At 37.2% G+C, this 22297-nt stretch overlaps 1 protein-coding gene across 1 annotated transcript; it reads left to right on the top strand.

The window, feature by feature from the left end:
- Nucleotides 1-1146: 1146 nt before the first annotated feature.
- LOC143038549 (uncharacterized) lies at nucleotides 1147-5673 on the top strand. Its single transcript, XM_076207887.1, has 2 exons — nucleotides 1147-3761; nucleotides 3974-5673. The coding sequence occupies exon 2, from the start codon at nucleotides 3999-4001 to the stop codon at nucleotides 5172-5174; it is 1176 nt and encodes a 391-aa protein (XP_076064002.1). The 5' UTR covers nucleotides 1147-3761; nucleotides 3974-3998; the 3' UTR covers nucleotides 5175-5673.
- Nucleotides 5674-22297: the final 16624 nt, after the last annotated feature.

Below are 22297 nucleotides of genomic sequence, written 5' to 3'. Positions count from 1 at the left end.
TGCATGAAAGAAAAATGAGAGTAGTGATAAGAGACAAACACTCAAATTGGGATGAAATAATAAGTGGTGTTCCACAAGGAACAGTTCTGGCCCCAATAATGTTTGCTATATATATTAATGGCATGGATAAAGGAATTGAAAGTTATATGAGCTTCTTTGCGGATGATGCAAAACTGTTGAAAAAAGTGAACACGGAAGAAGATTGTGAGTCGCTACAGAGTGATCTCAATAAAGTATGGGAATGGAGTAGAAAGTGGGAGATGGAATTGAATAATAAGAAGTGTAGTATAATGGAATTTGGAAGCAAAAAAGAATAATAGGATCATATAAATTGGGAGAAGAAGGAATAAAAAAAAAGTAGAAAATAAGAAGAACCTAGGAGTCATTATTATAAACAATATGTCACCTGAGAAACATATAAACAAAATTTTTGGAGAAACTTAAAATTTGATAAGAACAATCAAAGTGGTATTTACATACCTGGATGAAGAAATGGTGAAGAAAATACCAATCACTTTGATAAGACCAAGATTGGAGTATGCAGCGACAATGTGGTCAGCAAGTACAAAAAAATGTATAAAAAAACTTGAAAGAATACAAAGAGCAATTACAAAATTGGCACCAACACTCTCAAAACTATCATATGAAGAGAGACTAGCAAAACTTGAGCTACAGACATTAGAGCAAAGAAGAGAGAGAGAGGAGATTTGATAACTATTTATAGAATCATGAAAGGCATAGAAACTACTGATAGAGAGGATCTTATAAAATGGGAAGATAAAAATACAAGAGGACATGGAAAGAAAATCAAGGACAGTTATAGAAGAGATCTGAAAAATAACAGCTTTCCCCACAGAGTAATAGACATTTGGAACAAGATAGATGAGAAAGTGGTGTGTACAAAAACAATACATGGATTTAAAAACAGTTTAGATAAAATGAGATATGAAGACGGTACCCCACGAGCACAGCTTCCCTTCCCGTAAAATACAACTAGGTAAATACAACTAGGTACAACTAGGTAAATACACGCACACACACACGCGCACACACACACACACACACACACACACACACACACACACACACACACACACACACACACACACACACAATTTGGATTCAGACAAGGACGATCATGCGTCACCAATTTAATATGTTTCTATTCAAGGCTAATAGATATAATACAAGAAAGAGATGGATGGGCTGATTGTGCATTTCTAGACCTAAAAAAAGCTTTTGACAAAGTACCACATAAGAAGTTGCTTAAGAAATTAGAATATGAAGGAGGAATACAAGGTAAATTGCTAAATTGGATGGAAGACTTTTTGCAAGAAAGAAAAATGCGAGTAGTGATAAGAGATCAGCACTCAAAATGGAATGAAGTAATAAGCGGTGTCCCGCAGGGAACAGTTCTGGCCCCAATAATGTTTGCTATATATATTAATGATATGGATGAAGGAATTGAAAGCTATATGAGCTTCTTTGCAGATGATGCAAAATTACTGAAAAGAGTGAAAACTGAAGAAGATTGTGAATCACTACAGAGAGATCTAAATAAAGTACAAGAATGGAGTAGGAAGTGGGAGATGGAGTTCAATACAAAAAAGTGTAGTATAATGGAATTTGGAAAAAAGCAAAAACAGAATAACAGGATCATATAATTTGGGAGAAGAAGGAATAAAAAGAGTAGAAAATGAGAGGGACCTGGGAGTCATTGTTATGAATAATATGTCACCTGAGAAACATATAAATAAGATTTTTGGAGAAACTTATAATTTAATAAGAACAATCAAAGTGGCATTTACATACCTGGATGAAGAAATGGTGAGGAAAATCCTAGTCACCCTGATAAGACCAAGATTGGAATATGCAGCAACGATATGGTCACCAAGTACAAAAAAATGTATAAAAAAACTTGAAAGAATACAAAGAGCAATTACTAAACTGGCACCAACACTCTCAAAACTATCATATGAAGAGAGACTACAAAAACTTAAACTACAGACACTAGAGAAAAGAAGAGAGAGAGGAGATTTGATAGCTATTTACAGAATCATGAAAGGCATAGAAATTACTGATAGAGAGAATCTGATAAAATGGGATGACAGAAATACAAGAGGACACGGAAAGAAAATAAAAAAAGACAACTATAGAAGAGATTTGAAAAAGAACAGCTTTCCTCACAGAGCAATAGACAGTTGGAACAAGTTAGATGAGAAAGTGGTGTGTGCAAAAACAATACATGAATTTAAAAATAGTTTAGATAAAATGAGATATGAAGACGGGACCTCACGAGCATAGCTCCCCTTCCCGTAAAATACAACTAGGTAAATACAACTAGGTAAATACACACACACACACACACACACACACACACACACACACAAACATTCGTCGGATGGACGGTGAGGATTGGAGTTCCGAAGAAAAAGTGAAATTTTCGTGGATCTCAACGTTAAGGAAGTACCTTATTGTATTTACAGGAAAGGGGAAAGCTCATGTGAGGAAAAAGGAGAAGGGCAGGGATTACTAAGGGAAATGGAAGGAAATGAGGAAGGGGAGGACTTGGTCCAGGAGGCTAGGGGTCTTGTAAACAAGCGAAGGACCGATGATTTTGGAGAACAAGGGATTAAGAAAAATGTAAAGATTAGAAATATAGATAAGAGCAGCAGAATGGAAGGTGACGATAATAATTTCCAGGGATTTACTGAGTGGGGGGGATACCAAGCTCCCCCGATTAGCAAGACTAGAGGGAAAACTTGAGAAAATGACTGAACATTGGAAGAGTAGGTTCGATAAAAAACAAAGATTGCGCAGAGAGTTGAAAAATTGGAAGAACTAGAGAAGGTGAACAAAAACCTAACTAAAGAAATAGAAGAATTAAAAAGACAGTTAAAAGAAGTAAAAGATGAAAATGAGGAATTAAAGAGGAATAGTAAAGAGAATAAAGAGTCCATAGCAAAAGAAGCACAGGGTTGTATATTGGTCAACGGCTCGTGGGCGTGTGTAGATATACAATCGCATGTACACGTACGTATATGTACACAATTATGTATACATCTTTATTACCTATGTAAACATCCAGTATTAAATGTATAAATATAACAAAATTAATTGTAATTATATATATGTGTTCCAAGGACTTTTGTCCAATATAAATTATGTAAACTATTTTGGAACCACCAGTCCGGTTCACTCGCCAAATCGTCGTGACAGGTCACAGGGCGCCGGGGCAGTAGTATTCATTCTGGCTCCCTGTCAAGCAGACCTTGTCTTTTTGTTTTGATATGTGATAGTGTTCAGTGAAATTTAATATATGTTTATTTTCGTAAATATAATTTTTCATTGTTCCTGTCACATATTATGGTGGCAGCGAAATTGTAAAAACTTTGTGAAAGACTATATAGTTTTACGAACAAAAAGACAAATTTGAAAAACTTAAAGGCCGGCCTAGTTCGATGTGCGTGTGTTTTCTGTTTGTCGTGTTTTTCCCTACCTTTTTAATTTCAGGGATACAGTTTTTCAATTAATGTGACAGTCCTTCGTCAACTAAATTAACAGTGGAAAAACTATAAACTTCTAGTCCCTGCAATAGCTGTTAATGGTGAATCCGACGGACAAGCTGCCGGCGACCTGCTCTTGTGTAATAGCCGTAGCTAACAATCTACGCCCCATCGGACCCCCAGTGAATCATCCAGCAGATTCAACACTAGTCACGTCGCCTAGACCACCTAGTAACCTGGATGGTTATCTATAAGGTTCAAACCCATGTGCAAGGTTCCGAGTAGCCTTTCGCTCTAAAAGCTATATTGCTACCTCTTATTTTCCCAACATTCCATGTTAACTTGTTGTAAAATTAATATTGTATTAATAGTACTTAATTGTTCTTTACATTTGATAAACAATTTTCATTTTTACATACAATTTTCTTACGGGTGTGGCTGGTGGCTTAAAAAATTATTTCTTTTAGACTGTTGTACACAGCGTTCTCCATCATGGCTCAGGCAACACGTTCCAAGGCCAATGAGCCATCTGATTCAACATCTGATTCAACTTCTGATCAACTTGCAACATCCCAGGTAACACAAATACCCGTATTAAATCTCATCCATCAGAAACCTGCCATACAGACTTTCGATGGAAATTATTCTTCTTATACAGCATCTCTCTTTATTCGTATGTGCGAGGATGCTATTATATCATCTAACATTACCACGGAGAAGGAACGTATCTCGTTCATACGCTCCCAGATTACCCCCAATTCATTAGCCTCTGAAATGCTGTCAGCTAGCTGTCTCAACCCCATTGAACTTAACCATGATTACAATAAATTCAAAACAAATTTCCTTCAGTTGTATGGGGACACAGGTAGAGAAGAAGGATTTCAATGGTGCTTCAAGCTGGCAGAGCAGCTAACTGTGAGTCACGGAACGTTAAATTTCATGCGCTCACAGGCAAAATCTAGCACCTTTGTTACCGAAGCCATAGCCAGTTTGAAACAATTACAATGGATAGAAAATGACAACATTTCAGTGGCCAGATTTCAACTTGTCTTAGAATATTTATTATTTATGTTATTTCTAACTCCACACGAGCGTAGAATCGCTACTTCCTTAGATTATACAAAGGATGAAACTCTCCTTCATTATGCAACAAGGCTTTCTAAGAAATTAAAAGAAATGCCACGTCTTGCTACATTAGCCCAAGTAGTCCACAACCAACAATCTTCTGAAGTACATTCTCTACCTTCACCCCCAAGTTCTAACATGTTTTCAACACACTCTCAGAGTATCTCTTCTTCTGAAGATTCTATCATGTCATGTGCATACTGTCACAAACAAGGACATACTTATAACCGTTGTTTCCTTCGTAAGCGTCATGAACGCCAATCTACAAAATTTTCTCCCTTAGACTCTCACAGACCCTCCCCTCCCCAAATGCAGCACAATTCACGGAAACAAAGAAATTCCTATACGCCCCTTTCTCACCTTCCTCAGGATCTCTCACAAATGTCCCTACAACACCTTCCTAAAGACTGTCTTGTCCATGGATCCTGTGGTCACACTTCAGAACAATGCTTCAGGATCAAGAAACTTAGAGCAGATACTGTTGCCTCTGCCCCTACTCAGTCCCATTTTCAACAGCGCCTATTTCCAAATCCCAAAACGTAACAATGACTCCTCTGAAAGTTCTCCCCTTAACAGCTACTAGTTCTTCACTTCTTAATTTCCAGTGCTACATGCGTAAATCACCTCTTTCAGTAGTCATAGACACTGGAGCAGAAATTAGCATCATGAGCCACACTACATATAATATTATCAAAGAGCTTTATCGAGTTCCACTTTCTCCTTCTTGTGACACGATACAAACTGTCCAAGGCTCTACATTACCTATTCATGGCACAGCTACTATTCCTCTCAAATTTTCTACTTCTACCAAGGTTATTTCAGTTGATTTTGTGGTGGTTTCCAACTTTGCTCTCAAATGTGATTGCCTTTTAGGTTTGGATACTCTAGCAAAGTACAACATAAACATATCCCCTCAACAGCGTAAGGTGAGCTTAGAGAACACAATTCTTATGGCAACGGACAACCCTGTCTCCATATGTGTTTCACCCGCCTACGTTCAGTCTAAACAGTTATCAACTTTTTCCACTAGTGACTCTTCACAGCTATCGTGCAAAGTTCCAGCACCCATAAATTCTTCAAAACTTTCCTGTGCAGCTGTTGTTATTGGTGATCATCACATAAAACCCTCTACTGCCATAAGGATTCCAGTGCAAATTTCAGATGCTCCAATTGGCTCTGATGTCCTTTCTCAACCTAACTCTGTGAGTCTCAAACGTCTCGCACTAGAAGGTACTCTATCCACTGTTGGTCAGGATCATACCACTATTGCATTAGTTACTAATGTCACTGGTGTTCCCTTTACACTCTCTGCTGGTATTAACCTTGGATCTTTTGAAATTGTCGAGGTCGACACCTTTCAGAATTCTCCTCCTATTATAGCAGCTGCCGTTCAATCCACTAATGTTACAAATGGCAATTCTCATCTAGCTTCTCAATATGCAACGTATGTAGGACATACTGACTTTCCAGAAGTAACACCACGTCTTCTTGAATTACTAGTAGCAAAGCGGCAGGCTTTAGCCCTGCCTGGTGAACCATTAGGTGTTACAGATCGTGTTACCCATAGGATTGATCTTAAACCGGGAACACGTCCAGTTTATGTGCCCTCTTACAGGTTGCCCCATTCTCGTCGTCTCATCGCACAATCTTTAGTCGACGAACTTTTGAAAGAATGTGTCATTACAGAATCCCATTCTGAATGGAATTCTCCGCTCCTTCTTGTACCCAAGAAGGATGGATCGTTTCGTCCTGTGATAGACTACAGAAAGGTAAATGACGTTACTGTCCCTGACCATTACCCTCTGCCTGTGTTAAGTGATCTGCTACAATCCATCGGTTCAGGTAACACTGTGTTTACCACCTTAGATTTAAAAGCAGGTTTCTGGCAGATACCCTTAGAAGAACAGTCACGTAAAGTGACAGCCTTCTCAACTCCATCAGGCCACTACGAATGGCTCCGTTGTCCAATGGGTTTGCGAAATGCTCCATTGACCTGCCAACGTCTTGTCAACTCTATCTTTCATGGTCTCATAGGTGATGGTCTCTTTATTTATCTAGACGACCTCATCCTAGTCTCTAAGGATATAGAAAACCATTTCCAAAAGTTGTCCTTAGTATTGCAAAGGTTTGCTGAAGCAGGACTCAAACTTAACCTTCCCAAATGTTCCTTCTTCAAAGCAAGCATTCAATTTCTAGGTCATGTAGTTGACAAAAATGGTATCCATACCACAGATGAAAAGGTTAGAGCTGTTAAAAACTTCCCTACACCTAAGACTGTTGAACAGGTACGTTCCTTCCTAGGGTTAGCAGGATATTACCGTGCCTTTGTAAAGGACTTTGCTTCCATAGCATCTCCACTCACACGCCTCCTTAAGAAGGATGCTTCCTTCAAGTGGCAGGAAGAACACCAAAACAGTTTTGACTCCTTAAAACATGCTCTTACTAATGCACCTGTACTAGCTTTTCCTGACTATAGTCTACCTTTTATTATTTGTACAGATGCTTCTGGCTCAGGTGTTGGTGCTGTGCTTATGCAGCAAATTGATGGTCGACATTCACATGTCATAGCCTATGCCAGCCGAAAACTCAATTCTGCTGAGTCCCGCTATTCGGCAACTCATTTAGAAGCTTTAGCAGTTGTATGGTCATTACGACATTTTCGTGATATCATCTTTGGATATCCAATTACCATTTACACAGACCATATGGCTGTCACACAACTTTTCAAAGGCAAAAATCTTTCAGGCCGCCTAGCCAGATGGTTTCTAACCATAGAAGAATTTAATCCAGTAATGAAACATATCCAAGGCAAAGCAAATCATGTTGCCGATGCTCTTTCACGACAATTACCAATTGCTGCTATTCAAAGAGTACATAATTTTAACTTACAAGAATTAGCAGAAGCTCAACATCAGGACCCTGTATGGTCTGCTGTTATATATGCCTTGGAATCGGGTGATAACATCCACCTGAAGATACCAGTACCATTATCACAATTTTCACTTGAGGACAACGTTCTTAATCGTAAAGTGAAAGTGTATGAGCAAGATGTTACACAACTAGTGATTCCTGAGTCACTAGTTCCTATAGTTTTATCTCTTGTTCATGATTCCCCTCAAGCTGGCCACCCAGGCCGTGACAAAAGCCTGGCTATGGCTTGCAAGAAATATTACTGGCCCAAGATGCGCCTCGACATTACCACTCATGTTGCCAAGTGTAAGTCTTGTGCTTTGAACAAAGGCTACACGCAAACTGCCCCTATCTTAGAGTATCCTATTCCGTCTCGTCCTTTCGAGACAATAGCAATAGATCTTCTACAACTACCCTGTAGTACTCAAGGCTCTATGTATGTTCTAGTATGCGTAGATCACTTCAGCCGTTTTGTGATTTTGGCTCCTTTACGTAGTAAATCTGCTCCAGCTGTTGCCCATGCTTTGGTAACGCATGTTTTCTGTCCTTACACTACCCCTTCAGTGCTACTCAGTGACAATGGCACTGAGTTTAAGAATGAAATAATGGCCAAAATTTGCCAGCAGTATAACATCAAACAAACCTTCATTACTGCTTATCACCCTTCCTCTAATGGGCTGGTTGAGAGGACCAACAAAAAGATTCTTGACGTCCTGAGGCATTTCTATAGTGACTTACAGGAGTCATGGGAAGATTGGCTCCCCCATGTTGGTGCCTGTATTAACAGCACCATAAATGAATCTACAGGTAAGACCCCTCATTACATAATTTATGGTTCTGAGAAAAGGTTTCCATATGATCTTTTACATAATACACAATGCCCAGTTTATAATATTGAAGATTACGCGCAGGTACAATGCAAAATTCTTCAATCAATCTATGCTTCTGTACGAGACAAGTTGCAAGTCTCTCGTTCACAAATGGTTCAAAAGCACCAGACCAAAGCCACACCCGTATCCCTCAAAGTAGGCGATACAGTGTTTAAATTACAACCTGAGCGAAAAAGCAAGCTCGCACATAAATTTTCAGGCCCTTTTCTTGTAACTCAGAAGTTGCACCAGAACAAATACATAATTTTTTACCCTTCACGTAACTTGTCGGAAACGGTACATCCTGACAACTTGAAGAAAACCAAGGTGGCTATACCTACATTTGCTGTACCACCTCCTGGGCCCAATTCTGTACAACCTGCCCATACTTACAATTTAAGATCCACAGGCCCTGTGCCTTAGCTGTATGAAAACAATGTAAATTAAGATGCTTTAAGCATTGTTTGTATTGTTTACCATTTCTTGTATCCAATTCTTATGTGTCTTTGTATCTCTATTTTTGTATTTTTGTAGACTTATGTATCTTTGTATTGTGTATGTCCCGGACGTCCGGCAATTGCATTAATTTTTACTGGCGCCAGTTAATTAATTTATTTTGTGTATTGTGTTTGTTATTTTCCCTGTGTGATATCCTATGTACAGTTACTCTATTTTGTATAGTATGTTTTGTTTTGTTCTATTAATTTACTTGTTTAAATTTTATGTACAGTTTTGTAATTCCGAGTTAAATAATTTTCATATGTAATGTGTTTAAGTATGTGTTTCTCTGGCCATGCCCAAAATTGTATTGTATTCTTGTTCCTCAATGAGGACATTTCGAGGTGTGGCCGAGCGATATATTGGTCAACGGCTCGTGGGCGTGTGTAGATATACAATCGCATGTACACGTACGTATATGTACACAATTATGTATACATCTTTATTACCTATGTAAACATCCAGTATTAAATGTATAAATATAACAAAATTAATTGTAATTATATATATGTGTTCCAAGGACTTTTGTCCAATATAAATTATGTAAACTATTTTGGAACCACCAGTCCGGTTCACTCGCCAAATCGTCGTGACAGGTCACAGGGCGCCGGGGCAGTAGTATTCATTCTGGCTCCCTGTCAAGCAGACCTTGTCTTTTTGTTTTGATATGTGATAGTGTTCAGTGAAATTTAATATATGTTTATTTTCGTAAATATAATTTTTCATTGTTCCTGTCACAGTTGGAAAAAATCCAAGAGAACAATAAAGTTGCATTTACTGGCATAATAAAACAGCAAATGAAAGAACAAACTGAAGACTCACTTATTAAAGTGATGAGACAGAAGGAGAATATAGTAAGAGACTTAGCAGATAAAAAGAAATGTATAATTATATTAGGAATGGAAGAAACGTATAATCTAAATAGAACCACAAGAATCAAAGAGGAAAAAGAAAAAGTAAACAGTTTACTAGAATTAGTTCAGGAAGATCAACCTGAAATCATGAAACAAATTGAAGAGATGTATAGACTCGTAAAATATAGTACGGATAACACCAGATCAATTAAGATTAAATTCAGGTCACAAACGACAGCAGAGAATATCTTAGCAAAAACAGGGAAACTAGCACACTGAACAATATAAAATGGTATGGATAAAAAGAGAAATGAATAGAGAGGAAGAAAAAATGAAAAGACAAGAAGCCAAGAAAAAAAAAAAACGAGAGAAGAACAGACAGAAAAAGAGAAGTTCTATTGGAGAGTAGTAAATATGAAAGTGAGGAGATGGGCCATACCAGAGAAAAACAAAAGGGAAACAGAAAATACAATGGAAGTAGCAGAAAATTAAAAGTGTCTTACACATATATAGATGGATTAATAACAGGATCGAATGAACTGAATGATTATCTGAAGGAAAAAGAACCGGACATAATGGGAATTGTAGAGACAAAATTAAAAGGTCCACTACCACCCAACAGTGTAGGATATGATGCATATAATTACTGGATTAGAAACAGAGAGACAAAACAAGGGGGTGGAGTTATGTTCCTGACTAAGAAAGATATAAACGTGGAGTGTCACATATGGAAAGAATACAGTAGAGATGATTATGATCGAAGTGGAAGACAGAGATAAGAAGAGCAGAAACTTTGTGATAAATTATGTGCCTCCAAAAACAGACTCGTGGGAAGAGAGTGAACATAAAAGTATGTTAGAAGACACAAGGATAACATCAAATAAGATAATGGAAGATGGAGGAAGAATAGTTATGATGGGCGACTTTAATTGCAAAGAAGTCTGCTGGGAAGAGATGACATTAAAGGGTGGAGACGACTCATGGGGAAATGTTCTAATCGAGATGATTATTGACCATACAATGACACAATGGATACAAGAGAACACTAGGTATAGAAATGAAGAAGAATCATAGAGACTAGACCTAATAAACACATCTGAACCTGGAATAGTGGAAAAGATTGAATATAAGACACCAATAAGTAAAAGTGATCACATATTGATTGAACTGGAACTAAACAAGGAAAAATACATGAAAAGAAATTAACAATATAGAAAAGGAAGAATGATGTATGAATTTTTTTTATTAAATAAGAGAATTCTTTAAAAAAGAAAACTGGGAAAGAATATACAAAGAGAAAACAACAGTGGAAGAGAAATGGAATGTTTTGACAAAAAATTATAAAAAAGGAGTGGAAAAGTATGTCCCAAGACATAAAAACAATAAAAAGAATATGTAAAGTGCTGGTACAACAAAAATTGTAGGGGGTTAAAAGACAAAAGAGATAAAGCCTGCACCTAATTGAAGAAACACAAAAGACCTGAAAAATGGAAAATATATACTTGTTATAGGAATGAATATGTACAAGTGTGCAGAGAGAAAAAGAGAAAATATGAAAAAGATGTCATTGAAAATGTAAAGATCAACCAAAACTATTCTACAGATTTGTAAACAACAAACTGAAAAACAAACAAGAATTAGAGAAATTAAGACAAGGAGGAGTTGAATACACAGGAAATAGAAATGGCAGAAATTATGAACAAGCAGTGTTTACAAGGGAGAACATACAACCTGGAGAGATTGAATGGAAGGAGAAAATCCTCCGCATGAAAGAAATAGAAGTAACAAGGAATGAAATAATGAAACACTTGATTAATCTCGATGTCAGAAAATCGCATGGACCAGATGAAATAGCAAACTGGAGTTTGAAAGAATGCAGGAATGAACTGGCAGACAAAATACATAGCATAATAAACAGTTCCTTGTAAGAAGGAAAAGTTCCAAAAGATTGGAAAAGAGCATATATAGTACCTATATATAAAGGGGGAAATAAAGAAGACCCTACTAACTAGAGACCAGTCTCTCTAACAAGTACAATAGCAAAAATTTGTGAAAGAATTGTCAAAAGTAGATGGGTAAAGTATTTAGAAAAAACAACGTGCTAAATCCAAGGCAATTTGGATTCAGACAAGGACGATCATACGTCACCAATTTAATATGTTTCTATTCAAGGCTAATAGATATAATACAAGAAAGAGATGGATGGGCTGATTGTGCATTTCTAGACCTAAAAAAAGCTTTTGACAAAGTATCACATAAGAAGTTGCTTAAGAAATTAGAAACTGATGGAGGAATACAGGGCAAACTGCTGAAATGGATGGAAGACTTTTTGCAAGAAAGAAAAATGAGAGTAGTGATAAGAGACAAACACTCAAATTGGGATGAAGTAATAAGTGGTGTTCCACAAGGAATAGTTCTGGCCCCAATAATGCCCAATAATGTTTGGTATATATATTAATGATATGGATGAAGAAATTGAAAGCTATATGAGCTTCTTTGCAGATGATGCAAAACTATTGAATAAAGTAAACACGGAAGAAGATTGTGAGTCACTACAGAGTGATCTCAATTAAGTATGGGAATGGAGTAGGAAGTAGGAGATGGAGTTCAATAGAAAAACGTGTAGTATAATGGAATTTGGAAAAAACAAAAAAAGAATAACAGGATCATATAAATTGGGAGAAGAAGGAATGAAAAAGGTAGAAAATGAGAAGGACCTGGGAGTCATTATTATGAATAATATGTCACCTGAGAAACATATAAATAAGATTTTTGGAGAAACTTATAATTTAATAAGAACAATCGAAGTGGCATTTAAATACCTGCATGAAGAAATGGTGAAGAAAATACTAATCACTTTGATAAGACCAAGATTGGAATATGCAGCAACGATGTGGTCACCAAGTACAAAAAAAAAAAAAAAAAAGTATAACAAAACTTGAAAGAATACAAAGAGCAATTACAAAATTGGCACCAACACTTTCAAAACTATCATATGAAGAGAGACTAGCAAAACTTGAGCTACAGACACTAGAACAAAAAAGGTTAGATAAAATGTGATATGAAGACGGGACACTACGAGCATAGCTCCCCTTCCCGTAAAATACAACAAGGTAAATACAACTAGGTAAATACACACACACACACACACACACACACACACACACACACACACACACTACAGAGAGATCTAAATAAAGTACAGGAATGGAGTAGGAAGTGGGAGATGGAGGAATACAAGGCAAACTGCTTAATTGGATGGAAGACTTTTTGCAAGAAAGGAAAATGAGAGTAGTGATATGAGACAAACACTCAAATTGGGATGAAGTAATAAGCGGTGTTCCGCAAGGAACAGTTCTGGCCCCAATAATGTTTGCTATATATATTAATGATATTGATGAAGGAATTGAAAGCTATATGAGCTTCTTTGCAGATGATGCAAAACTACTGAAAAGACTGAACACGGAAGAAGATTGTGAATCACTACAGAGTGATCTAAATAAAGTACAGGAATGGAGTAGGAAGTGGGAGATGGAGTTCAATACAAAAAAAGTGTAGTATAATGGTATTTGGAAAAAGCAAAAACAGAATAACAGGATCATATAAATTGAGAGACGAAGGAATAAAAAAAGTAGAAAATGAGAAGGACCTGGGAGTCATTGTTATGAATAATATGCCACCTGAGAAACATATAAATAAGATTTTTGGAGAAACTTTTAATTTGATACGAACAATCAAAGTTGCATTTACATACCTGGATGAAGAAATGGTGAAGAAAATCCTAATCACCCTGATAAGACCAAGATTGGAATATGCAGCAACGATATGGTCACCAAGTACAAAAAAATGTATAAGAAAACTTGAAAGAATACAAAGAGCAATTGCAAAATTGGCACCAACACTTTCAAAACTATCATATGAAGAGAGACTAGCAAAACTTGAACTACAGACACTAGAGCAAAGAAGAGAGAGAGGAGATTTGATAGTTATTTACAGAATCATGAAAGGCATAGAAATTACTGATAGAGAGAATCTGATAAAATGGGAAGATAGAAATACAAGAGGACACGGAAAGAAAATAAAAAAAGACAGCTATAGAAGAGATCTGAAAAAGAACAGCTTTCCTCACAGAGTAATAGACAGTTGGAACAAGTTAGATGAGAAAGTGGTGTGTGCAAAAACAATACATGAATTTAAAAATAGTTGAGATAAAATGAGATATGAAAACGGGACACCACGAGCATAGCTCCCCTTCCCGTAAAATACAACTAGGTAAACTAGGTAAATACACACACACACACACACACACACACGCCTGAAAAATGGAAAATATATACTTGTTATAGAAATGAATATGTACAAACGTGCAGAGAGGAAAAGAGAAAATATGAAAAAGATGTCATAGAAAAGTGTAAAGATCAACCAAAACTATTTTACAGATTTGTAAACAACAAATTGAATAACAAACAAGACTTGGAGAAATTAAGACAAGGAGGAGTTGAATACACAAAGGAAATTGAAATGGCGGAAATTATGAACAAACATTTTAAATCGGTGTTTACAAGGGAGAACATACAACCTGAAGAGATCGAATGGAAAGAGAAAGTCCCTCCCATGAAAGAAATAGACGTAACAAAGAACGAAATATTGAAACACTTGAGTAATCTTGATGTCAGAAAATCGCATGGACCAGATGAAATAGCAAACTGGAGTTTGAAAGAATGCAGGAATGAACTAGCAGACAAAATACATAGCATAATAAACAGTTCCTTGAAAGAAGGAAAAGTTCCAGAAGATTGGAAAAAAGCAAATATAGTACCTATATATAAAGGAGGAAATAAAGAAGACCCTACTAACTAGAGACCAGTCTCTCTAACAAGTACAATAGCAAAAATTTGTGAAAGAATTGTCAAAAGTAGATGGGTAAAATGTTTAGAAAAAAACAACGTGTTGAATCCAAGGCAATTTGGATTCAGACAAGGACGATCATGCGTCACCAATTTAATATGTTTCTATTCAAGGCTAATAGATATAATACAAGAAAGAGATGGATGGGCTGATTGTGCATTTCTAGACCTAAAAAAAGCTTTTGACAAAGTACCACATTAGAAGTTGCTTAAGAAATTAGAAACTGAAGGAGGAATACAAGGCAAACTGCTTAATTGGATGGAAGACTTTTTGCAAGAAAGGAAAATGAGAGTAGTGATAAGAGACAAACACTCAAATTGGGATGAAGTAATAAGCGGTGTTCCGTAAGGAACAGTTCTGGCCCCAATAATGTTTGCTATATATATTAATGATATGGATGAAGGAATTGAAAGCTATATGAGCTTCTTTGCAGATGATGCAAAACTACTGAAAAGACTGAACACGGAAGAAGATTGTGAATCACTACAGAGTGATCTAAATAAAGTACAGGAATGGAGTAGGAAGTGGGAGATGGAGTTCAATACAAAAAAGTGTAGTATAATGGAATTTGGAAAAAGCAAAAACAGAATAACAGGATCATATAAATTGAGAGACGAAGGAATAAAAAAAGTAGAAAATGAGAAGGACCTGGGAGTCATTGTTATGAATAATATGCCACCTGAGAAACATATAAATAAGGTTTTTGGAGAAACTTATAATTTAATAAGAACAATCAAAGTTGCATTTACACACCTGGATGAAGAAATGGTGAAGAAAATTCTAATCACCCTGATAAGACCAAGATTGGAATATGCAGCAACGATATGGTCACCAAGTACAAAAAAATGTATAAAAAAACTTGAAAGAATACAAAGAGCAATTGCAAAATTGGCACCAACACTCTCAAAACTATCATATGAAGAGAGACTAGCAAAACTTGAACTACAGACACTAGAGCAAAGAAGAGAGAGAGGAGATTTGATAGCTATTTACAGAATCATGAAAGGCATAGAAATTACTGATAGAGAGAATCTGATAAAATGGGAAGATAGAAATACAAGAGGACACGGAAAGAAAATAAAAAAAGACAGCTATAGAAGAGATCTGAAAAAGAACAGCTTTCCTCACAGAGTAATAGACAGTTGGAACAAGTTAGATGAGAAAGTGGTGTGTGCAAAAACAATACATGAATTTAAAAATAGTTGAGATAAAATGAGATATGAAAACGGGACACCACGAGCATAGCTCCCCTTCCCGTAAAATACAACTAGGTAAATACACACACACACACACACACACACACACACACACACACACACACCATTCACTCGTCGAAGCAACACCGCCCGTCGTCGCTGTCGTCGCGCGACCAAGAAGAAGAGGATTTACGACGAAAAAGGAAAACCTGGTTTGTATTGCAGGGGTGGGGAGTGAACGTGAGTGCCCGAAATGGTATCTATGCAGTGCTAGTTAATTGTATTAACTCGAAATTAGCAAAAATGAATGAAAACGACTCGAAAGCCAGTTGCGAATCAGAGCCATCTGGTGGCAATCCACTGAACCGCGATGTAAACAAACAATTAAACACGTGTTACGACAATGACTTCATAGGGTTTGGTAAGTACGAAAGAAAGAACTTAAGTAGATTATTAGAGATAGAGAAAGAGATGAGCAAAAATAGGACTCGGTGGGAAAATGAAATCATGGACTTAAGAAAAGAGGTCATTGGTTTAATAGATTGTATAACTAAGGCTAATCTTGAAATTTCTGGCCTAAGAAAAACTAACTTGGATCTTACAAACGAAATTAAAGAAATGAAAAGAGACATAAATGAACTGAAGAATGATAATGAAAAGAAGAAAACTAATGATAACAACAATAGCGAAAATCTAAAGCAGGAAGTGAACAACAAATTACAAGAATTGACACAAAAGATCGAAGAAAACTTAGGTGGGGACAGTATCCAGGAAATTAAGAAGTGGAAAGAAAATATTGAAAATAAAGAAATTGCTTTCAAAGAAATAGTCAAGCAGCAAATGCAAGATAATGCAAAAGACACAATCATTCAAGTGATTAACGAAAAAGCAAATTGGGTCAGGGATACAGTAGATAGGAAGAAATGTATTGTGGTTTATGGGCTTAAAGAAAAACAAGGATTGGCGAGGTACATGAGAGAAAAAGAAGAAAAAGAGACAGCAGTAGAAATCCTTAATGAAATTCAGGGGGGAGACAGTGATTCAGGCACAGACCTAGAAGAGACTTACAGAATTGGTCGCTATACTAAGGATAGGAATCGACCTCTAAAGATAAAACTAAGGTCACAAATGGTAGTAGAAGACATATTTGAAAAAGTAGGTAACTTGGCAAAGAGTGAAAAGTACAATAAGATATGGATAAAAAGAGAAATGAGTACTGAGGAATTAGAAAAAGAAAGGGCACTAAGAGAAGAAGCAAAGGAAAAAAACTTGAAAAGATCGGAGACAGAATGCAAAGAATTCCAGTGGAGAGTAATAGACTTGAGATTAAGACAATGGCGCTTCAAAACGATAAAACCAAGGGAAGAAGAAACCAGGGAGAAGGAAGAAAATTAAAAGTGGCCTATACCAACATTGATGGACTAATTTCGGGACTGAACGAACTTAATGATTATCTGTTAGAAGCAAAACCAGACATAATGGGAATTGTAGAAACTAAACTAAGAGGTGAAATACCATCCACTGTTATCGGACAAGGTTTATACAATTACTGGATAAAAAACAGGGACAAGAAACAGGGAGGGGGAATCATGTTCTTGGCCAAGAAAGACCTAAAGGTGACAAAAATTGCAGAGGGCAAAGGTAATGTTGAATTGATCATGATAAAAGTCGAAGGCAAAAATATGAAAAGTAGAAAGTTTGTGGTGACTTATATGCCTCCAAAAACAAGCGCTTGGAAAGAAAACGAACATACAAAAATGCTAGATGATACAAGAAAATCACTCAATGAGATACTAATGGGTAAGGGTAATCTGGTAATTATGGGGGACTTCAATTGCAAAGAAATTTGTTGGGACAGCATGACAGTGCAAGGAGGAGATGACTCGTGGGGCAATGTACTGCTAGATATGACCATGGAGTACACAATGACCCAATGGGTCCGTGAAAACACAAGGTACAGAAATAATGAAGAACCATCGAAACTAGATCTAATATTTACAACAGAACCTGAAATAGTGCATAAAGTCCAGTATGAGACACCAATTGGAAAGAGTGACCATGTACTCATTAAAACTGTACTAAAGGAAGAAATAGACATAGGAACGAAAAGCATAGGAAAGGAAGAATGATGTACAACAAAACAGACTTTACAAAACTAAAGACATTCTTCCGGAATGCAAACTGGGAAATATTTTACAGGGAAGAAACAACAGTGGAAGAGAAATGGAATATATTGATGGAAAACTACAATGAAGGTGTAAACAGGCATGTACCAAGACAAAAGCGAGAGAGAGAGTACATTAAATGTTGGTTCAACAAAAGATGCAGTGAGGCAAAAGACAGAAGGGACAAAGCTTGGAAAAAGTGGAGAAAAGACAAAAAACAAAGCAAATGGCAAATTTATGTTAACTATAGAAATGAGTATGTCAATGTGAGAAGAGAGGAAAAAAGGAACCATGAGAAGGATATTATAGACAAATGCAAAGAGCAACCCAAACTATTCTATCGGTATGTGAATGGTAAACTTAAAAACAAACAGGAAATGGTGAAACTATGCCAAGGAAACATAAAATACACAGAAGATTTAGAGATGGCCGAAGTCATGAACAATCACTTTAAATCCGTTTTCACCAGAGAGAAAATACCAAATTGTGACATAGATAAAAACAAGAAATCTCCCCTCATGAATGAGTTTACAGCATCACTAAAGGAAATATCAGAACATCTATCAAGGCTGGATGTCAGAAAATCACATGGCCCGGATGGTATTGCAAATTGGATTCTAAAGGAGTGCAAAGAAGAACTAACAGACAAAATACACATTTTAATAAACAGCTCACTCAAAGAAGGAAAGATACCCGAGGACTGGAAAAACGCTAACATTGTACCAATACACAAAGGAGGAAACAAAGAACCCACCAACTATAGGCCAGTATCACTAACAAGCACCATAGCCAAAATTTGTGAGAAAATAATCAAGAATAGATGGGTAAAACATCTGGAAGACAATGACATATTAAACCCAAGACAATTCGGATTCAGACAAGGAAGATCATGCTCCACAAACTTAATATGCTTTTACTCAAGACTAATAGACATAGTGCAAGAAAGAAATGGATGGGCTGATTGTGCATTCCTAGACTTGCAAAAAGCCTTTGACAAAGTACCACACAGAAAACTACTAAAAAAACTGGAACACATAGGAGGAATACAAGGAAACCTACTAAAATGGATAGAGGACTTTCTGACTGGTAGAAAGATGAGAGTAGTGCTCAGAGAAAAATATTCAGATTGGAAAGAGGTGATCAGTGGAGTACCGCAAGGATCTGTACTGGCACCAATAATGTTTGCTATCTATATGAATGACATGGACGAGGACGTGAACTGCTACATGAGCTTCTTTGCCGATGACGCCAAACTGCTTAGGAAAATAGAAACTGATGAGGACTGTGAAGCACTGCAGGAAGACCTAAATAGGGTATGGAACTGGAGTCAGAAATGGGAAGTGGACTTTAATACTAAGAAGTGTAGCATAATGGAGTTTGGAAAAAGCAAAAACAGAATATCAGGAAAATATACAATTGGAACCAAAGAAGTAAAGAAAGTAGGATCCGAAAAAGATTTGGGAGTAATTATCACGAACGACTTGTCCTATGATATACAGATTAACAAAATTGTCGGGGAGACTTACAACTTGCTAAGATCAATAAAAGTGGCGTTTACATACTTGGACGAAGACATGATAAAAAAAATATTGGTTACATTGATAAGGCCTAGATTAGAGTATGCGGCGACATTGTGGTCCCCCAGTACCAAAAAGAATATAAAGAAAATAGAAAGAATCCAAAGGGCAGCTACAAAAATGGCACCTGCACTTGCAAACCTATCATACGAGGAGAGATTGGCTAAACTGGAGTTACCGACACTGGAGCAAAGAAGAGAGAGAGGTGACCTATTGACCATCTACAGAATCATGAGAGGCACAGAGGTACTCGATAGAGAGAACTTACTTAACTGGGACAAAAGAAACACAAGGGGACATGGAAAGAAAATAAAAAAACATAGCTATAGAAGAGAACTGAAGAAAAACAGTTTTCCTCATAGAGTTTTGGACACTTGGAACAAACTGGACAATGAAATAGTATGCGCAAAAACCATTCATTAATTTAAAAACAAACTAGACACTGCAAGATACAAAGGCGGGACATCACGAGCATAGCTCCTCTTCCCGCAAAATACAACTAGGTAAATACAACTAGGTAAATACACACACACACACACACACACACACACACACACACACACACACACACACACACACACACACACACACACACACACATATATATATATATATATATATATATATGTATATATATATATATTATATATATATGTATATATACAGTATATATATTATACATATATTATATATATATATATACATACATACATACATTATGTATATGGAGGGTGGCAGTGAGTTGGAAGTCTAAAAGGAGAGAGGCTGGAGGAAGTGGTTAGCTTTAGGTATTTGGGGTCACATGTGGCAAGAAAGGGAGGAGTGAAGGTCGAGGTAGATTGTAGACTGAGAGAAGCAAGTAAATGCCTTGGGGGATTAAAAGTGTCATGAGAAATATGCAACTGGGAATGAATGCAAAGAGGGGGTTGTATGAAGGGATGATTTGCCGAGAGGCAGAGAGGAAATTATTAAATTTCTGTTCTCTGCCATCTTTCCTCAACAGACATTCCCCTCTTTCCCAATACCACATGTACACCATCCATCCATCTCATGCTATGTCGCCCCCTCCTTCCACCTTTGCCTTCCACACCTCTTTTACTAATCTTTCTTCACTCATTTTTTCCATGTGTCCAAACCATCCCAATAGTCTTTCATCAACCCTATCTCTCAACTCCCTTTCCAACCCTGTTCTCCTCCTCACCTCCTCATTTCTCACTCTATCCAGCCTAGTAACCCCTACCATACTTTTCAGGCATTTCATCTCAAACACATTCAAACTCCTTTTCTCTTTTCCTCTCTTATGTTCCATGTTGCTGCCCCGCACAGTGCTGTCGGTACAATCACTCCTTCATACAATCTCCTCTTAGCATCCATTTCCAAATGTTTATTTTTCATTACACTTTTTAATCCCCCGAGAAATTTACTCGCTTCTCTCAATCTACATTCTACCTCCACCCCCACTTCCCCTTTCCTGCCACATTCGCACCCAAGTATCTAAAACTATTCACTTCCTCCAGTCTTTCTCTTTTATACTCACTTTCATCTTGCTGCTACTCTCTCTCCTTGTACATCTCATCACCTTACTTTTCCCACATTTATCTGCTGAAACTACTCCACTCACACTTTTCCCCTTTTCCCTTGTAAAGTGGAACTATACAGGCACTCCTCCAGTCCTCCGGTACTCTACCTTCTTTTAAACAAACATTAAATAACCTCACCAGGCAGTCCATCATCACTGTACCTCCCCTTTTCAGACATTCTGCATGGCATCCATCCAACCCAGGTGCCTTACCTGCTCTCATCATCTTAACAGCTGCCTTCACTTCATCCTTCCTTATTTCTCCTCCATTTTTCTCACTCATCACGGTCTTTTTCTGAGCGCTTCCCACTGCAACTACCTTTCCCTCCCCATCCTCCTTGACATTTAGCAACTCCCTAAAATATTCTGCCCACCTTCCTGTTACTGCCTTCTTTTCCATTTTCATCGCTCCATCTGCACCTTTTACCTTTTCTTCTCTACTTGATTCGTCTCATCTTCCTCTTTTAATTTCTTTCCACAAATTTTCTTTTATTACTTTCAAAATTCTCTGTCATACTCTTACCCCATTTCACATCTGCTCTCCAATTTGCTTCTAATCTATAAAAGTCTGCCTCTTCTCTTCAACGCCCTTCTTTGCTTCCTCATCCCACCACTCATTACCCTTCCTTCTATTTCCTCCCGTCCTCCTTGTTCCACACACCATCTTTGCACACTTTATGACTCCCTCCTTGAACCATCCCCATTCCTCCTCCACTCCTTGTTCTACTCTATCCTTCACTCCCTCCCACTCCTCTCTCAGCTTCTTCTTATATTCCTTCTCCTTTTCTTTCTCATTTAAGCAGTTCACTCTAAGTACCTCCCTACCTTCTGCCCTTTTCCTCTTTCTCCACCTATCCTCCACTCTCAACTTACCTTCCACCAAAAAATGATCTGATATTCCCCCATTCTCTCCCCTTAGAACATGTACATCCTTAACTCTTCCTACTATACTCCTGGTTACCACTATATAGTCCATTAACGCTCTTTCTGCCACCCTTTCATCCACCACCTTCTTCTATGTGTACTTATGCTTGATTTCCTTCATAAACACTGTATTTGCTATCATCAACTCTCTTTCGAGACGCATCACCATCAACTCTCCACTACGAT

Source organism: Oratosquilla oratoria, chromosome 24 (assembly GCF_046742065.1).
Source record: "Oratosquilla oratoria isolate Oo_2021 chromosome 24, ASM4674206v1, whole genome shotgun sequence".
NCBI classification, from domain to species: domain Eukaryota; kingdom Metazoa; phylum Arthropoda; class Malacostraca; order Stomatopoda; family Squillidae; genus Oratosquilla; species Oratosquilla oratoria.
The sequence above is the reverse complement of the archived record's forward strand: the minus strand, read 5'-3'. Positions and strand labels throughout refer to the sequence as shown.